We start from the raw sequence: 13,767 nt of genomic DNA on the forward strand, positions 1-13,767 counted from the left end.
GTGTGAACATAATGCGCTTTGAGACTAGAAAATTAAGACTGTATAAATACAGTCCATTGACCCTTAAACTGAAAAAAGCTAAATGGAATTCAGCCATCACTGAGAGTAAAATTGTAACAATGTCAGCGAAAGTACGATACGAACGTCCACAATCTTGTATCACGATACAGGACGACTGAACTGTGAGAGCTGTTGCGTTCTCATGAATTCAACTCTCATTTCTCATTTAACAGTTAACCCCAAAATTTGCCTTCAATGTAAAGTTAGGGCAACCTGCGATGCTTTTAAAATATTACACATTACACAACAATTGTATTGTCTTTGTCATTTGTCAGGCTTGTTCAATGGGCTACTTGCACAACCATGTCCAGGTTCTACTTAGCACTGCTCAACTGTTTCCGGTCCGGTTCATCCATGGCGCTGTTTCGTAACGAAGTGTCTGCTGCAGACCTTCGTGTGAGAGGTGACGGAGAAATGATCCCGACGTGTGTTTAGCCAGCTGTCGTCCTCTCGGTTCGGGATGGGTCGGAAACCCATGAAAACTTAGCACGCCATTATATTTCGATTCGCCGAAAAAAGTGGGACACTTGAGTACTTCTTCATCTGTTCATCCGTTTCAGTCGAGCAGCATTATTTTGAAACTGAAGTGCGTCACGAAGCCTAGTGCATGTAGTCCGTTAGCTAACGATGGATAGTAACCCTGAGAGTGCAGACCCTCATCCCTGGGTACGGTCAAATCAGCCGTGTGGAAATGTTTGAGTGCCAGAAGACTCTCTGGCCTCCATCCACCCTCACTCGCTGTGTTGGCGCTGTACTGTACCTAATGTCTGGTTGTTGCCCCAAAAGATGTAAACAGCCGTCGCCGCCGCCTTGGGGCTGGTCTGAGCCGTGAGGAGGACGTCCATCTGCGAGTCTCCGTCGTAGTCTCCGGGAACCACGCTGGTGATGACGGTGTCCCTGAACCAGGAAGAAGATTGTCTGTTACCATGAAACTCAGTGACATGGTGCGCCCGCTTTTGCTCTGCGCTTGTGCAAACGTTCCCTCCTACGGAGCAAACACAACCGCCCTGAAACTCGAGACACCTTTTCTCAGTGCTGCAGAGCAAAAAACGTGTTACATTACATGTCAAGTGCTTATGTAAATAGGAATAAGGAAATGCTCCAGAGATAGATTATTTACCTGGGCAGAGCATCTTTTAGGTTTTGGACTTTGGGCTTGAAGTAAGGTGTTTTCAAGTCCGCCAAGAATATCACCAGTTCAGACTCTGAAAAGAGAAATAATTCAACACAGGCATTTAAAGTAACTGAAGCGCGAATAATCCCCTCCGACGACGCTCAGTCGTTTTTCCTTCAACACGAACCAGGAAGCACAGCGTCATACGGTAGACACATTGCATTATAGCGATGGATGTTCGTCAAAGAAACAACAACAACAATGCTATTTAATATCATCGCGACCCTCCTGAATGTAACTTTAGCCATACATGATGTCAACACGCCGTGCAAGCCGGCTTATTGTCTCGAATGTTTTGAAGTATCAACGTACGTTCCCTGATGACGAAGATGTCGGTCTGCTTATCCGAGTTAAAATCCCCAAACGCTGCCACCGTCCCGTAGTTCTCGGCACCGAAAAGCTCCGTCGTCACATCCCGAAGAGCGTACGTACAATAGCGCGCCACAAAAACGGACAAAAATGCCAAAATATTGAATCTGGATGTCCACATCCTTCTGCTAGTTCGGCTCCTCCACAACAACACCGACTGCAATACGGCACTCTGCTTTACGGCACGCTGAGACAGCTGCCTTTTTATTTTTAAATTCAGTGACGCATTTTTTTCAGATATCAATTTTTGAATTTGGACATATGGCTTTGATATTGGTTTTGTTGCAAGAGGTGTAAATGTGCATTAATAAGGGTAAACAAGGTGATATTAGCGCTTCCTTGTTTACGTTAGTGTCGTGCCCGCGGTTAGCTTGACAGTTTGACAGCTGTGTCAAGCAAAAGACAGTTAGCTAGAGCTAAATCGGAAGAGAAGGAAGGTCAGTTTCAGAATAAATGCATAGCAAATATCCACCTGGAAGTGAACACATTGTTACCGCTACACAAGCTTAAAACTCGCGGGAAACTTTACTCAAAGAGCAATTGAAGTGTTTACTTAGTGGCCACTATTACATAATGCTGTTAACTATAATGGCTGTTTCCGTGGCCGCGCTACTTCCGTTTTATTTTGAAGGACACTGCCGGGAATCTTTAAACGTCCCCGGCCACTCCGACGATTTGTAAACATGGCGAGCCTGGTAGATGTCGGTTGGAAACTCCTGGAATTCAAAGCCCGATCGAAAAGATCAGGTCTGACTCGTGACTTTGCATGACATCGCACAGCGTGACACGTCCGAAATTGTTGCTTCTTGTGCCAGTGCTTGTGTGAGACCGTTTGTTCGTAAAGCCACTGTGCACGGGGCGAAATGTGACTCGATCTGCCCATTTAATTTCCTCCACCGCAGTGACAGTACGGGCATGAAAGGTCACAGGGGCTATTTTAAGGGGCCTCTCACCAGGTCCCCTTTCGCTGTTACATCTCACATCGAAGTTATCCGTGCTGTGTGCCCTGCATGAGGTGTGTGTGTGTGTGTGTGTGTGTGTGTGTGTGTGTTCTCCAGAGGGCCTGTTCTTGCACTGGTAACCAGCCTGGCACAAGGAGGAAAGTGATCCCTTTCATATTAGAACATTTTGAAGGATGTTATTCAGTGTGAGGATAAAAAACACCTTAGCAACTGTTTTTTATTTTTTTATTTTATCACCGCCTATATAGACACCATCATTTTTGCATACTGAGAGTAACTCTAAATGAGTCTTTCCAGCACTTTGGGGTATCAGAGACACATATTAAATCCATATGATTGTAAAACCTAATCAGCTTTTCCATCTGTACTTATTTCCTCTGTGTTAATAACTCTTTAGTGCGGAATGTAGATTTATAAACATACGTCAATCATCAAGTAGTGTCATGACTGCTGTTGCTTAAAAAATTATGTATTTGCGAGGCAGCAAGCGAAGAGAAGGGGAAGGGTTTACAAACCCTGGTCTTAGAGCACAAATTGTGATTTTTCTATCAATTCAATTGCATAATTTGCATCTGTTCTCCAGCTCCTCATCAACCCTGCAGTGCCGCAAGCATGCTGAGGTGGATGTTATACAGCGTTATGGGCAATAATTTGTCAAGTACCGTCCTGATTTAGTGACCTAGCTATTCTGTAAAAGTTACTTTTGTAAATTGCCATCATATAATAATTCACTATTACTCCACATCTGTCAAGGGTTTTAACAACTTTCACTCCTAAGCAAATACAATACATTATTAAAAAGAATTGCATGTTGCTCATGATCATCATCATCATAACCCCAGGGTGTAATTCATTTTTGATTCACGCATGTCTGAAATTCTAACTCTGTGCTACTAACTCCTTCCCCTGAATTGCTGTAGATTTGTGATTTAGCTGAGAGAGAGAGACGATTGGCCTTTATTTCACCTTTTGAGAATGGCCGCTTCAGTGGCTGCGACAGCACGCGCTCATCGGAAAGTTCTCCGAGTCGGTAAGTAGTGGCAGCAGATCTTAAGGAAAACACTGATGTCGTCCGCGCAGAGAAGAACAAGCAGGGTAGTGATCACGGGGGATTCATTTTGTCATCTGGACATGAGAAGATTATTTTAGAGTCTCAAAATAAGTATTTAATTTCCTGTTTGCCTTAATATGTATAGAACTAGAAATAATGGATATGCTGTTTATTTTTCATTCTGTTATTAGTCATTTAAGTCTCAGGCTTTTGGAAAATGTGGATGTGCACAATAGTGAAACATTACCAATACTCTACTGTGAATTGTTATAGTTGATCCAGTGTTATTTACCTGGTTTAAGGTATTAATCTCCTTGTTCTTCAACTCTGAGGATGAAGGCACAAAATAGGTTCAGTACAATGAAGTGATATGCAGTAGTTTACTGTGTTGTTAAAGGTGTCAGAGGTCTGCGTCAAGTTTGTCGTGGGATCGTTTAAAACCTGCCAGACACCGGCAGCCCCCGACAGCTCATCTCAAATTAAAACTGGAAAATTGGACATCCTCTATGCTCTTTAAAAAAGTGTTATCTGCAAAGAGAGACGGATTGGCTTTGTCCCCTGCAACTTTTAAGATGATGGAAATTATGCTAATTTCAGTCAGAGTGTGAATTTTTCAGTACCTGTGGTATTGACCCTAGGTCGAACCTATTAAAATGCAAATCTCAGCAAAGTGAAAAGTGTCTGAAAATAGAGAAAGTCTTACAGACGGGGGTTTCCCCTCGGACTCCTGCTCTCTCTCGCAGCTCAGAGGAAAATGTAAGGAAGTAGAGTATCTGCTGGTGAGTCGGATTACCATTAGAATTGTTATGCTCAGGGCTTGAATGACGTTTTTGTGTGTCAAACCCATTGAGACGCAGTGTGTTGCAGTGAAAAAGCTAAATTAATTCTGGCATGTGTATTGTTTTTATGTTGATTTCTTCTTGTGCTTATTTTGTCTTATATATACATTGGAAGTCGGGATGATGTGATGAGGGAAAATATCCACAAGCTATTGCTGACTGCATACCCATTTCATATACATCTACATATTGGAATATACGAAATAAGAATATTGTCTCAAGATTGAAAAATTAACAGAGGAAAACCAGGGTTACAATGATTTCACTTTACTCTTGTTTAGTCCTAAAGACTTAATATTTATGAAGCCAAGGAGAAAAGACTTGACAATAGAGGCATTCCATTTTGGAAAAAAAAAAAGATACAGTATATGGAAGAGCAAAACTGGTATAGTTTTTGTCTAACAGATTGTCTTTCCAACCCAGGTTCCATCTATGAACCTCTTAAGCTGTCCAATCTCAAGCGGGAGGATGAGCCCCTATGGGAGAAGCTGGACCGCTACTACAATGCTGGTGAGTACATATTGAGTGAAGGAGCTAAAGTTTAGAGCTATGCACCGCAAAATAAGTGAAAACAGCAAGCCACAAAGTTTTACAAAGTACAGTATATGTGACAGAAGACTCTTCTTGTCACCGTGTTCCCGGGAACCCGATCGTTTCCCTCTGCGAAACCCGTTGAGCTAACGTGTGCAACCGTAAAAGGGCGCCGTTGCTTTGCCACTGCCATCATTCCACAATTGCTGCCTTGGGTAATCGTGATTACATCTTGCAGAGACACACAGCATTGTTTAGAGAGAAATTGTTCTTGGCTGGCAAGATGAAGGCAAGGCAGCGGGGGGAATGGGGGGGGGGGTTCTCCACGTGTTGCCGAGGCAAAAACATTTACCCAGCATGCACTGACCTGAATGTAATTTCATGCAAAGGTGCTCCGAGTTGACTTGGCAGCGCACCGAACACAGCTGGCGGTGTTTCACAGGGGGTGTTAGTGCTTTGGAGGCTCTCAGGCTGATTGGCCAAGAGCTCTTTCAACAAGACTAGACGGAGTGTAGACAGCATCAGCCTGAGTCCTGGTCACACCAGATATAGCCATGATGTGACACACACACACACACACACACACACACACACACACACACACACACATACACACACACACACACACACACACATTTGATGGTTTTAAAATTTTTCAAAAATATGACTTTTCCATAACGCAAGAGCCAGTTGCACCAACTAGTTACAGTGTTGGCATTTTACTGGAGGGAGATTTACTCATCACTTACACAAAACCACATACACAAACTAGTGTGTAAGTATACACATACTCAACGCTGATGGGTAACTAACCAAAACAAATGGCAAGAGTGGCTAATGTAGTACGACAGATATCAACGGAGGTGTAAAAGAGGTCACAGATACGGTCATCATATCTTAGCTTACACTCAAAACACACAGTAATAATGATGTCAATAGATTCTCAAAAAGTTGCTGCAAATCACTAGATTCAGGTTAAGAAAACCCCCGAGAAAGGACACAAACTCAGCGGAACATTTGCAGAGACACGGCGCGACCCCATTCCAGTTTAGGCTGCTGGCAAGTGTAATCAATAACGGGGACCCGAGCCTCACTGCAGTATACATAAATACACATTAGTACTGATTACTGAATTACCAGACGCTGTGGGCGCAGAACTCGATCAGCGACTGCTGCCACACCGGGAAAAACACAAAGAATCCTCGAATTCTGACTTCACTGACATCGCCGCTTTGGATTTCAACTAAGTGAAAACAGCTTTTTATCAGAAGAGTGAAGAGCCCGTTTTATAAATGTGTTAAATATAACCGGGGTCGACTGCTAGTGTGACTTGGCCTAAAGGTCGGCTGGCAGAGGTCAAATGTCAAATTCGATGCTGCAATATGAGTGTGCTCTCAACAAAATGGAGATCTGTCATTTGTAGTAGTGTAGTGATAGGCCCCGTTCCCTGACGCAGGTTTTTACCTGTCATTTTATTCCGCTGAAAACATTTGCGCTAGTTGTGCATGTGTTTATTTTTGTGCTTCTTTGAGCGACGGACGCCTGCGGGTGAACATTGTGGACCAAGGGCCCGATCTTACACCTGGAGTCTCCAACACAAGTGTCTTTGCAGGTTTTTTAAACGCAGTGTTAAAATGAAGTGTGGTCAAGTGCTATTTTGACGCAGTGGAGAGCGATTGTGCTTTTGACCAAACCCAAGCCCGGTCTGAAGTTAGTGTCGCAGTATTTCCCTGTTGATTTAAGAGTGTGCTGTCAAGACGGTTACCTGCCTACGTAGGTGGGCGCACGATGGTCCCACAGCACGTGTACACTCTGCTTGCCACACACACACAGATGGTTGCCTGTGTGCACAAAGTGAATCCGGGCCCTCTGCAGTGAAGAGCTCCGTCGTACTCCCTGATGAATACACCCTTGTAATATCTGCCAAGGTGCAAGTGCGCCTGACTTTAAAAGGAAACGGAGGCTCGCTCTCCGATTGGTTTACTGCGTTTTGCTCCGTGAACACGCCCGTGATAAATGAAGCACAAACGTGGATTTGGACAAGCCCGAAAAAATTCTGTTTATATGGGAATTGTTTCTTTTGTGTTCGCTTTGCCTTGTGATGACAAACTAGATTTATCCTCCTTTCTTTATTTCACAGTAAAAAAAACAAATCAATACATGTAGAGGCAGAGAGCAAAAGAGGGGATAGGCCACACACACGCACACACACACACACACACACACACACACACACACACACACACACACACGCACACACGCACACTCACACGGCTTCTTCTAAGCAGATAGAGCTGGGTTTAGCGGGGCAGAGGGCCGGATCATGTGTTGCCGCAGGCTCTGTGTGGCCGTTAGATTCTGGTAATTCAGCTCAGGATGCTGTCCCCGAGGATCAGGGCTGGTAGGGGTTTTTTTGTTTTGTTTTTTTGCCACTGTGGACATAAGCTGGGCTTTTCTCAGTTGCTCTTTTTGAGTTTACAAAAAACGTTTTCTACAGTGCAGCGGACCAATCCGAACACGCTCCGAGGGGGAATACATACTCCACGTGTGACATTTAAGTGATTACAGACCATACAAAAAGTGTGACCTTCTCCTTGCGGTGACCTTGAGCGGAGAGCTACTTAATTATCTCTACTGGAAGTGCATGAAAACATGCCTTTGAATAGACTACAGGGTGTCCCAGAGAACTTTGTTGTGGCGGGTCCCTGCCTCTTCAAAAAACATAAGGAGCAATTCTACAACTGATTTCTTCTGGATACTTTAATAAAATATATCAAATTAAGGATAAGATTAAGCAGCCGCTATAATTCCCACAGCAGAGACAATGGACCATCACATAATCATTTTTTCATTTTTTTACTGATTAGAAGGACCAAATGCAACACATTCTTTCTGTTTCAGCTCAGCAGGTGACTTGAATCGATCCACCACATCAGGTTATATTAATTATCTAGAACAGCGTGTCGTGATGTGGCAGGAAAAACAAGAAAACCGCCTGCATTTTGTGGGAAAAGTCGAGGCAATTAGCTCTGTCAGTCACAGGGTGCGGTCCAAGTGTCCTTCCTATCTACTATTCTTATCTACTATTCCTTGACCTCAGTGGAAGACGTCACAAGGTCAAGGAAAGGTGTAAAGAAGGACTGATGGGACTCAGAGAGCCCGACTCCACCTTCACCAAACCACGTCATCGAGCAGCGGAGGATGTTGTTGACGTGCGCGTGACATGGTCTTACTACACATTTCCGAATGTGGACTACAAGAACCTCAGCTGCTCCATCAGCATGTTTCAGTCTTTATTACCACAGTGTGCCATCAGATGTAAATGATTCATATGTAACATACATGCGTCACAGGGTCATATTCATACTCTTCTTCCTCCTCTACTTCGGACTGAATCGTTTATATCGCTGCCGCAGTGAATTGTGGGCAGTCTTTTTCTCCTGTCCTTTCGCATAGGAAGGTCCAGTGTACCCTATTTCTAAAGGAGGTAGGAAAGGAAGCATTGGAGCTCCTTTCCATTGCTGACCAGAACCAGAGACGGCATCAAGCCAACGTTTAGTTTCTGGTTAGATATCAGGTCAGTGCTTAATGCTTTGAGTCTGATCAGACAAAGTTAACTTCATGAAGACTGAAGACTGTTATAATTTGCATAACATAATAAATGTTCTCTCCCTGCAACTCTACACCAGCTTCACTTACTAATCATGTGGTAGTCGAAGAGTTATCTTTTATAGAGCTACTTACGTCCCGTTAGTTACGTTTGTTTGGGATGTTTGGGACGGAATCGAACCCTCGCTTCCTCCAGTCTGCATTTCATACATGTGAATGGTTTGTATATCTAGTGCTGTATAATGTGAATGTGACTCATCGTGTGTAGTGCTTTGAGTGTTTCTTTTAGATTAGAAAAACGCTATATATAAACGCAGCGTATTGCCTCACGGGGAAGCTCAGAGCCACAAAACGAGTGGCAGTGAATCTCAGCTGGACACGAGCTGCCGCCAGGTTGTTTCTGTCTTGACGAACATTTCTTTTTTTCCGTAAGTCTAGTATTTCCCAAAATATTGGCTGTTGTTTAAACACCTCTTTACGGCGGTGTTAAACCTACTTATGCGGCCTGATACTTGTGATACTTGAGTCACAATATCCATAAAACGCATTAAATCATCATGTCAAACTGACACGAAGGCCAATAGGGGCTTTGAACAGAATAACATTGACTCAGACTTTAGACGGACAAATCTCAGCTGTGGGTCCGGATTCAGCTCAGACAGTGGATTTGCATTCATTCTTACATGTGAATAACAGCTTTGCCGGAAGTGAGACATTTATTCTTTTGTGTGTCTTCTCGTTTCATTCTACAAATTAAACAGAGGCAGAGTAAAAGGAAAAAAAGAAAAGAAACGCCCTTTACCAGGAACGCGTCTGTTCTGGTCTGGATGAACCGTGTGTGTGTGTGTGTGTGTGTGTGTGTGTGTGTGTGTGTGTGTGTGTCTGTGCGTGCGTGCTTGGTTTGTACCCATTAGGCAGCATGCATGTGTGTGTGTTTTTGAAAAAAAATAGCAGAAGACAATCGCGACGGAGCTCCGTGTGCAACAGGTGCGGCTGGCGGTCGGAACTGATTCGCTGCTATCAGCGAGCACAGCGTTGCCTCCAGCATCAGCTGCGACGAGACCCCACAGATTTACGGAGAAAAGCCGCCGCCAGATTGCAGTGTAGAAAAACGCAGCGTAGAACATTGGGACCCTCTAATTGTTGTGTTGGGTGGCGGCTGGAAGCACTTGTCCAATTCATGGGGGGGGGGACAAAGCCAAACATTGTTATCACTGGCACCCAGGCCTGCCTGCCAATATACCTGCTTTCTCTCAGTGTCGGGGGGGGGGGGTTGAGGCGACAATGACGAATCAAACCAGTTAAATTATTTTGCTCCTTTTCTCTTTCTTTGTTGTTTCTGTTTGCAGAGCCGCCCCCAGCTCGGTGGAGCCGCATTGAGCGCTCACGCTGCCGATGCCATAGTTTTTATGTTATCAAGGAAAGAGCACCGGGGGGGGAAAACTTTACCTCCACCTCTCACAGTTCATCACGCCATCGTCTCTCACTCTTTTTTTCCCCCCTTCCCTCCTCTTTCCCTCTCTCTCACCTCTCCTTGGTTTCTTATTTAAGTGGCAATGTGGCCACACTCCATCGACTCCCCCTGCCTCCTCATCACTAGAGGCTCATATCACCGTCTGGCTCACACCGATGAAGGGAATGGAGAAAAAAAGAAATCTGTTTCTTATATATACATACATATATATATATATATATGTATGTATATATTTCCTATTTTATTATGAGCTTTTTGCAAAACCACGTGGTTATCTGTGCTCTCTTTTTCCTTTTTTAATACTTGTTTTTTTTTTCTCTGTCCTTTACCTTTTTTTTTGCTTTTCTTCTTTCTTTCTTTTTTTTAGCCTCTCACACTCCCCTCATCTTTTTCAGGGGTCAGCCAGTTCAGACCAGTTCAAGTCTGTCATGTAGCAGTGACTCACTTCCTCAAAAGAGTGAGCAATATAAAAAAAAAATCATCAGATACGATAACCTACATATCTGAGGTTACTATTTTCCACAACTACCTAAAAAGGTGATACCGTGGGGTGTGTAAAGCTGTATAATTTCATTGTTTCATAAATTGAACCATTAATCTCATAGCAGACATTTTAGTTTTTAGTCTTTTTTAATTGCCATGAAAAAATAATCAACTAAATCAACAACAGATCCAACATAATGCAAACTATGGCACATATTTTATTGCCAGGTAAACAGAAAAGTTCTCTTAAAGACTGGCATGAACAATGACAATCACAGTCTGGGTATTTGCCAACCCCCCCCCCCCCCCCCCCCCCCCCCCCCCCCAAGCATCTGCTTTGGAACTGTACAAATATCTTCTTACTCTCTCTCCATTTTTTCTTCCCTTTTTTCAATCTACCCCTGCTGTATCGCCCCCCCCCCCCCCCCCCCCCCCCCCCCCCCCCTTCTCATCATCTTCTCTCATTTTCTGCGCCCTGTCAGTGCAGTGAAATGGCCCATTGTAAAAAGAGCAGATTGTGTGCGTCTGAGACATTAGCTGCTGATTTAGTGGGACATTAGCTTGATGGATGGCGGAAAACTCCCAACAACAGTTGATTTGCATCCAGAGAAACTTGCCGTGCTGAAAATGAACGACGCTCAGCATTCTCATCGTTTATTCCCCCCCGGTCTGCTGATGACTTCCACGGCACTGCATCGCGAAAAAGATGAAACCATAAGTCCCCCATAGGTCCAAATTGAGTAGTAACAGAGACCCAGAACTATTTTCATCCTGTTATTTGACATCATAATCTAGTCAATGTTCATGAGTCCTTTATTTTGATGTATCATGAGTGTGAGTGAAGTAGGAAGGTTCCAGTGCAGCCTTTGATGAACCTTGTGTATAATCTGTAGATGAAAATGTCCCACGTCATCCTGACAGATGAGTCTTTTGTAGAGAGATAGTTAATGATAAAATACCCAATTAGTTTATCCACTGCAGTCTCTTCATGGACTTGAGATGAACCAGTCGGCGGCACTCCCAGAAAATGTTCACAGCGGGGGCCAGATGGGGCTGCGACCACTGGAACCAGTGTGTCATACAGGAGTTTCCGGTGTATGTGTGATTACCCATACATCTTTCAGATTTCCACATACTGCCACAGATGTAGCCACTGTCAAAATCTGCCTATATACCCAATGGCTCTGTCCTGTTATTGGTTAACATACTGTATGAGAACAATCCTGGGGGAGGGGGATTGCCTAGAGTCCATACAAGGGAAGGGGCACAAAAATCATTCTGTGTATTTGTTTTTGCGCGCACGTGGGCTACTTCATATTCAGCGTTCATCTTTCCAAGTACAGTCACTTTAATGAGTCTCGCGTATGAGGCGGTTGAATGTCCTGAGAACCAGTAATACAAACGTGTGTGTGTGTGTGTGTGTGTGGGTGGACTACCTGAGCGGTTTATATTAATATTCTGCCTGATTCACCCCCCATCAACCTCTTTATCTCCCTCGCCAATGTGACTGCCACCTTCAATTGACCAGCACACATACTCACATACACAAACACATTGACATTCCCGCCCCCTGTCTCTCTCCCTGCACCCATTACTCTGATGCCTTTTTATTTACACACCGACACACAAACACACACTCTTTCTTTCTTTCTTCTGTCCCACGAGGACATCTTCTCCATCCCCCCTCTCCTCCTCATCTCTGTCTCCTCCCATCTCCCTTTCTATCATTCTCCTACTCTCTTTCTCCCCTTTTTGCTCCGTGTCAAACAACAGTGCAGAATGGATGTCCCCTTCATTTGCACCGGCATAATGTTCAGATGAAAAATGAAGTGATCCCTCCAGACAGATTAGTCATCAGTGCGGGGACCTCTGCAGGAGAGGAGGATATGATTGTGTGCGAATGTGTGTGTGTGTGTGTGTGCGCGTGTGTGAAATAGACGAATTGCTTTCCCGGAGGGCCTTCTGTTTGAGTATGTAATATTTCAGCATATATTAGCGGAGGGCTACGATCCGTTCGCATTAAGAGCTTTCCCTCATTGTTCTCTCCTCAGTAACTAATGCAGAGCGTGAACTTTGGTGATATTCAACCATCTTAGTTTATCTTCGCTCGTCCATTTAGGGCAGTCAGGTTGTCACAGTCACAACCCCTCCCCCGGCTGAAAAGTGCCCTCCCTGCGGAAATGACCTTGGTCACTATCTGCTGGAGAGCTTCCCAGTCATTTTGGTGACGCCAAAAATAATTAAAAGGCTTTGCTGCTTTCGCACTTTGACGATGGCGGCAGCAGGATTTTTTGCTGTTGCGCCCTCACCCCAGTAATTATTGATCTGGTGATTTTCAGGTCAAGATGTGTCGAGACAACTGGGCAAAATTTCTATGAAAGCATGCTTTCAAGGTTGAAGTTAAACTGTAACCGTTGCCTCTACAACATTTCAGTGACTTCATAGGGCCTGCTTTATATTTAACTATAGTTATTAAGGTAGCCTGGTGTGTTCACTGGGCAGTTTCAAATTGGGAATAGTTCTTCTTTTTCAGTTCAGGAGAAACACTATACTGTACAGGCAAAAACATACACTGGTCAATTTTGAGATTTGGGGCTATTTTGCTTCCATAACATCATGACATCTTTCAGACTAGTGGAAATTAAACATCCCAAATACACATTCATGTCTGTATTTTTACTTCAATTTGTCTGTTTATGTCTGTAGATTCCAATTACACTACAAATTTTCTCAAAATTAGTTTTCTCCCATCATCTGAGACAGAAATCTCATAATTTTATTGCTAAAAACATGGGCGGGAACTTTTTATGTCTGTTGACACTATTAACATAATAATACATTTGAACAAATTAATCAAATAAATTGAGTTTTACTTGAGTTAACTGATTAATTTCCGAATTTCTAAAACCAATTAGTTTGTATTAGTCTGCAGGTCACAAGGAGGGACCAGAATAAGTTAGTGTGTAAAGAGGAAATGCACAAACGGCGCAATTCTTAAAGATCTCCTTTAAGGAAAATAGGTTTTTAAACTCATTAATATTGCTATGATATCATACAATCCAATACCAACTTTGAATTGCAGTGAACCAACGGAAGTCTCAAAATGCTGATGCAGACAGCCAACTGTTGCTGATCAGCACCAAGGTTTAGCTGTGTGATAAAAAAGGCTGCGGAGTACTGCAGCGCTGCGGAGTAGTTATGCAGGCGCATAGAGC

At 43.7% G+C, this 13,767-nt stretch overlaps 2 protein-coding genes across 4 annotated transcripts in view; one reads left to right on the forward strand and one right to left on the reverse strand.

Moving 5' to 3' along the window:
- Positions 1-1,907, reverse strand: part of itfg1 (integrin alpha FG-GAP repeat containing 1) — a gene marked incomplete at its 5' end in the record, with an annotated part of 128,326 nt that extends 126,419 nt beyond the window's left edge. Inside the window, 3 exons of the mRNA XM_035629507.2 lie at positions 821-957; positions 1,181-1,265; positions 1,547-1,907. Of these exons, the coding sequence (XP_035485400.2) occupies positions 821-957; positions 1,181-1,265; positions 1,547-1,907 (583 nt within the window). The remainder of the gene's footprint in view (positions 1-820; positions 958-1,180; positions 1,266-1,546) is intronic.
- Positions 1,908-2,229: 322 nt separating this feature from the next.
- The window catches only part of phkb (phosphorylase kinase, beta), a 94,779-nt gene continuing 83,241 nt past the window's right edge, over positions 2,230-13,767 (forward strand). Inside the window, exons 1-3 of one of the 3 annotated variants that reach the window (XM_035629506.2) lie at positions 2,230-2,350; positions 3,486-3,595; positions 4,879-4,965. In XM_035629506.2, the coding sequence (XP_035485399.1) occupies positions 3,541-3,595; positions 4,879-4,965 (142 nt within the window). In that variant the 5' untranslated portion in view covers positions 2,230-2,350; positions 3,486-3,540. The remainder of the gene's footprint in view (positions 2,351-3,485; positions 3,596-4,878; positions 4,966-13,767) is intronic. The other 2 variants (XM_035629505.2, XM_035629504.2) reach the window with 2 other exon arrangements.

This window comes from Scophthalmus maximus, chromosome 4 (assembly GCF_022379125.1).
Source record: "Scophthalmus maximus strain ysfricsl-2021 chromosome 4, ASM2237912v1, whole genome shotgun sequence".
Classification (NCBI taxonomy): Eukaryota; Metazoa; Chordata; class Actinopteri; order Pleuronectiformes; family Scophthalmidae; genus Scophthalmus; species Scophthalmus maximus.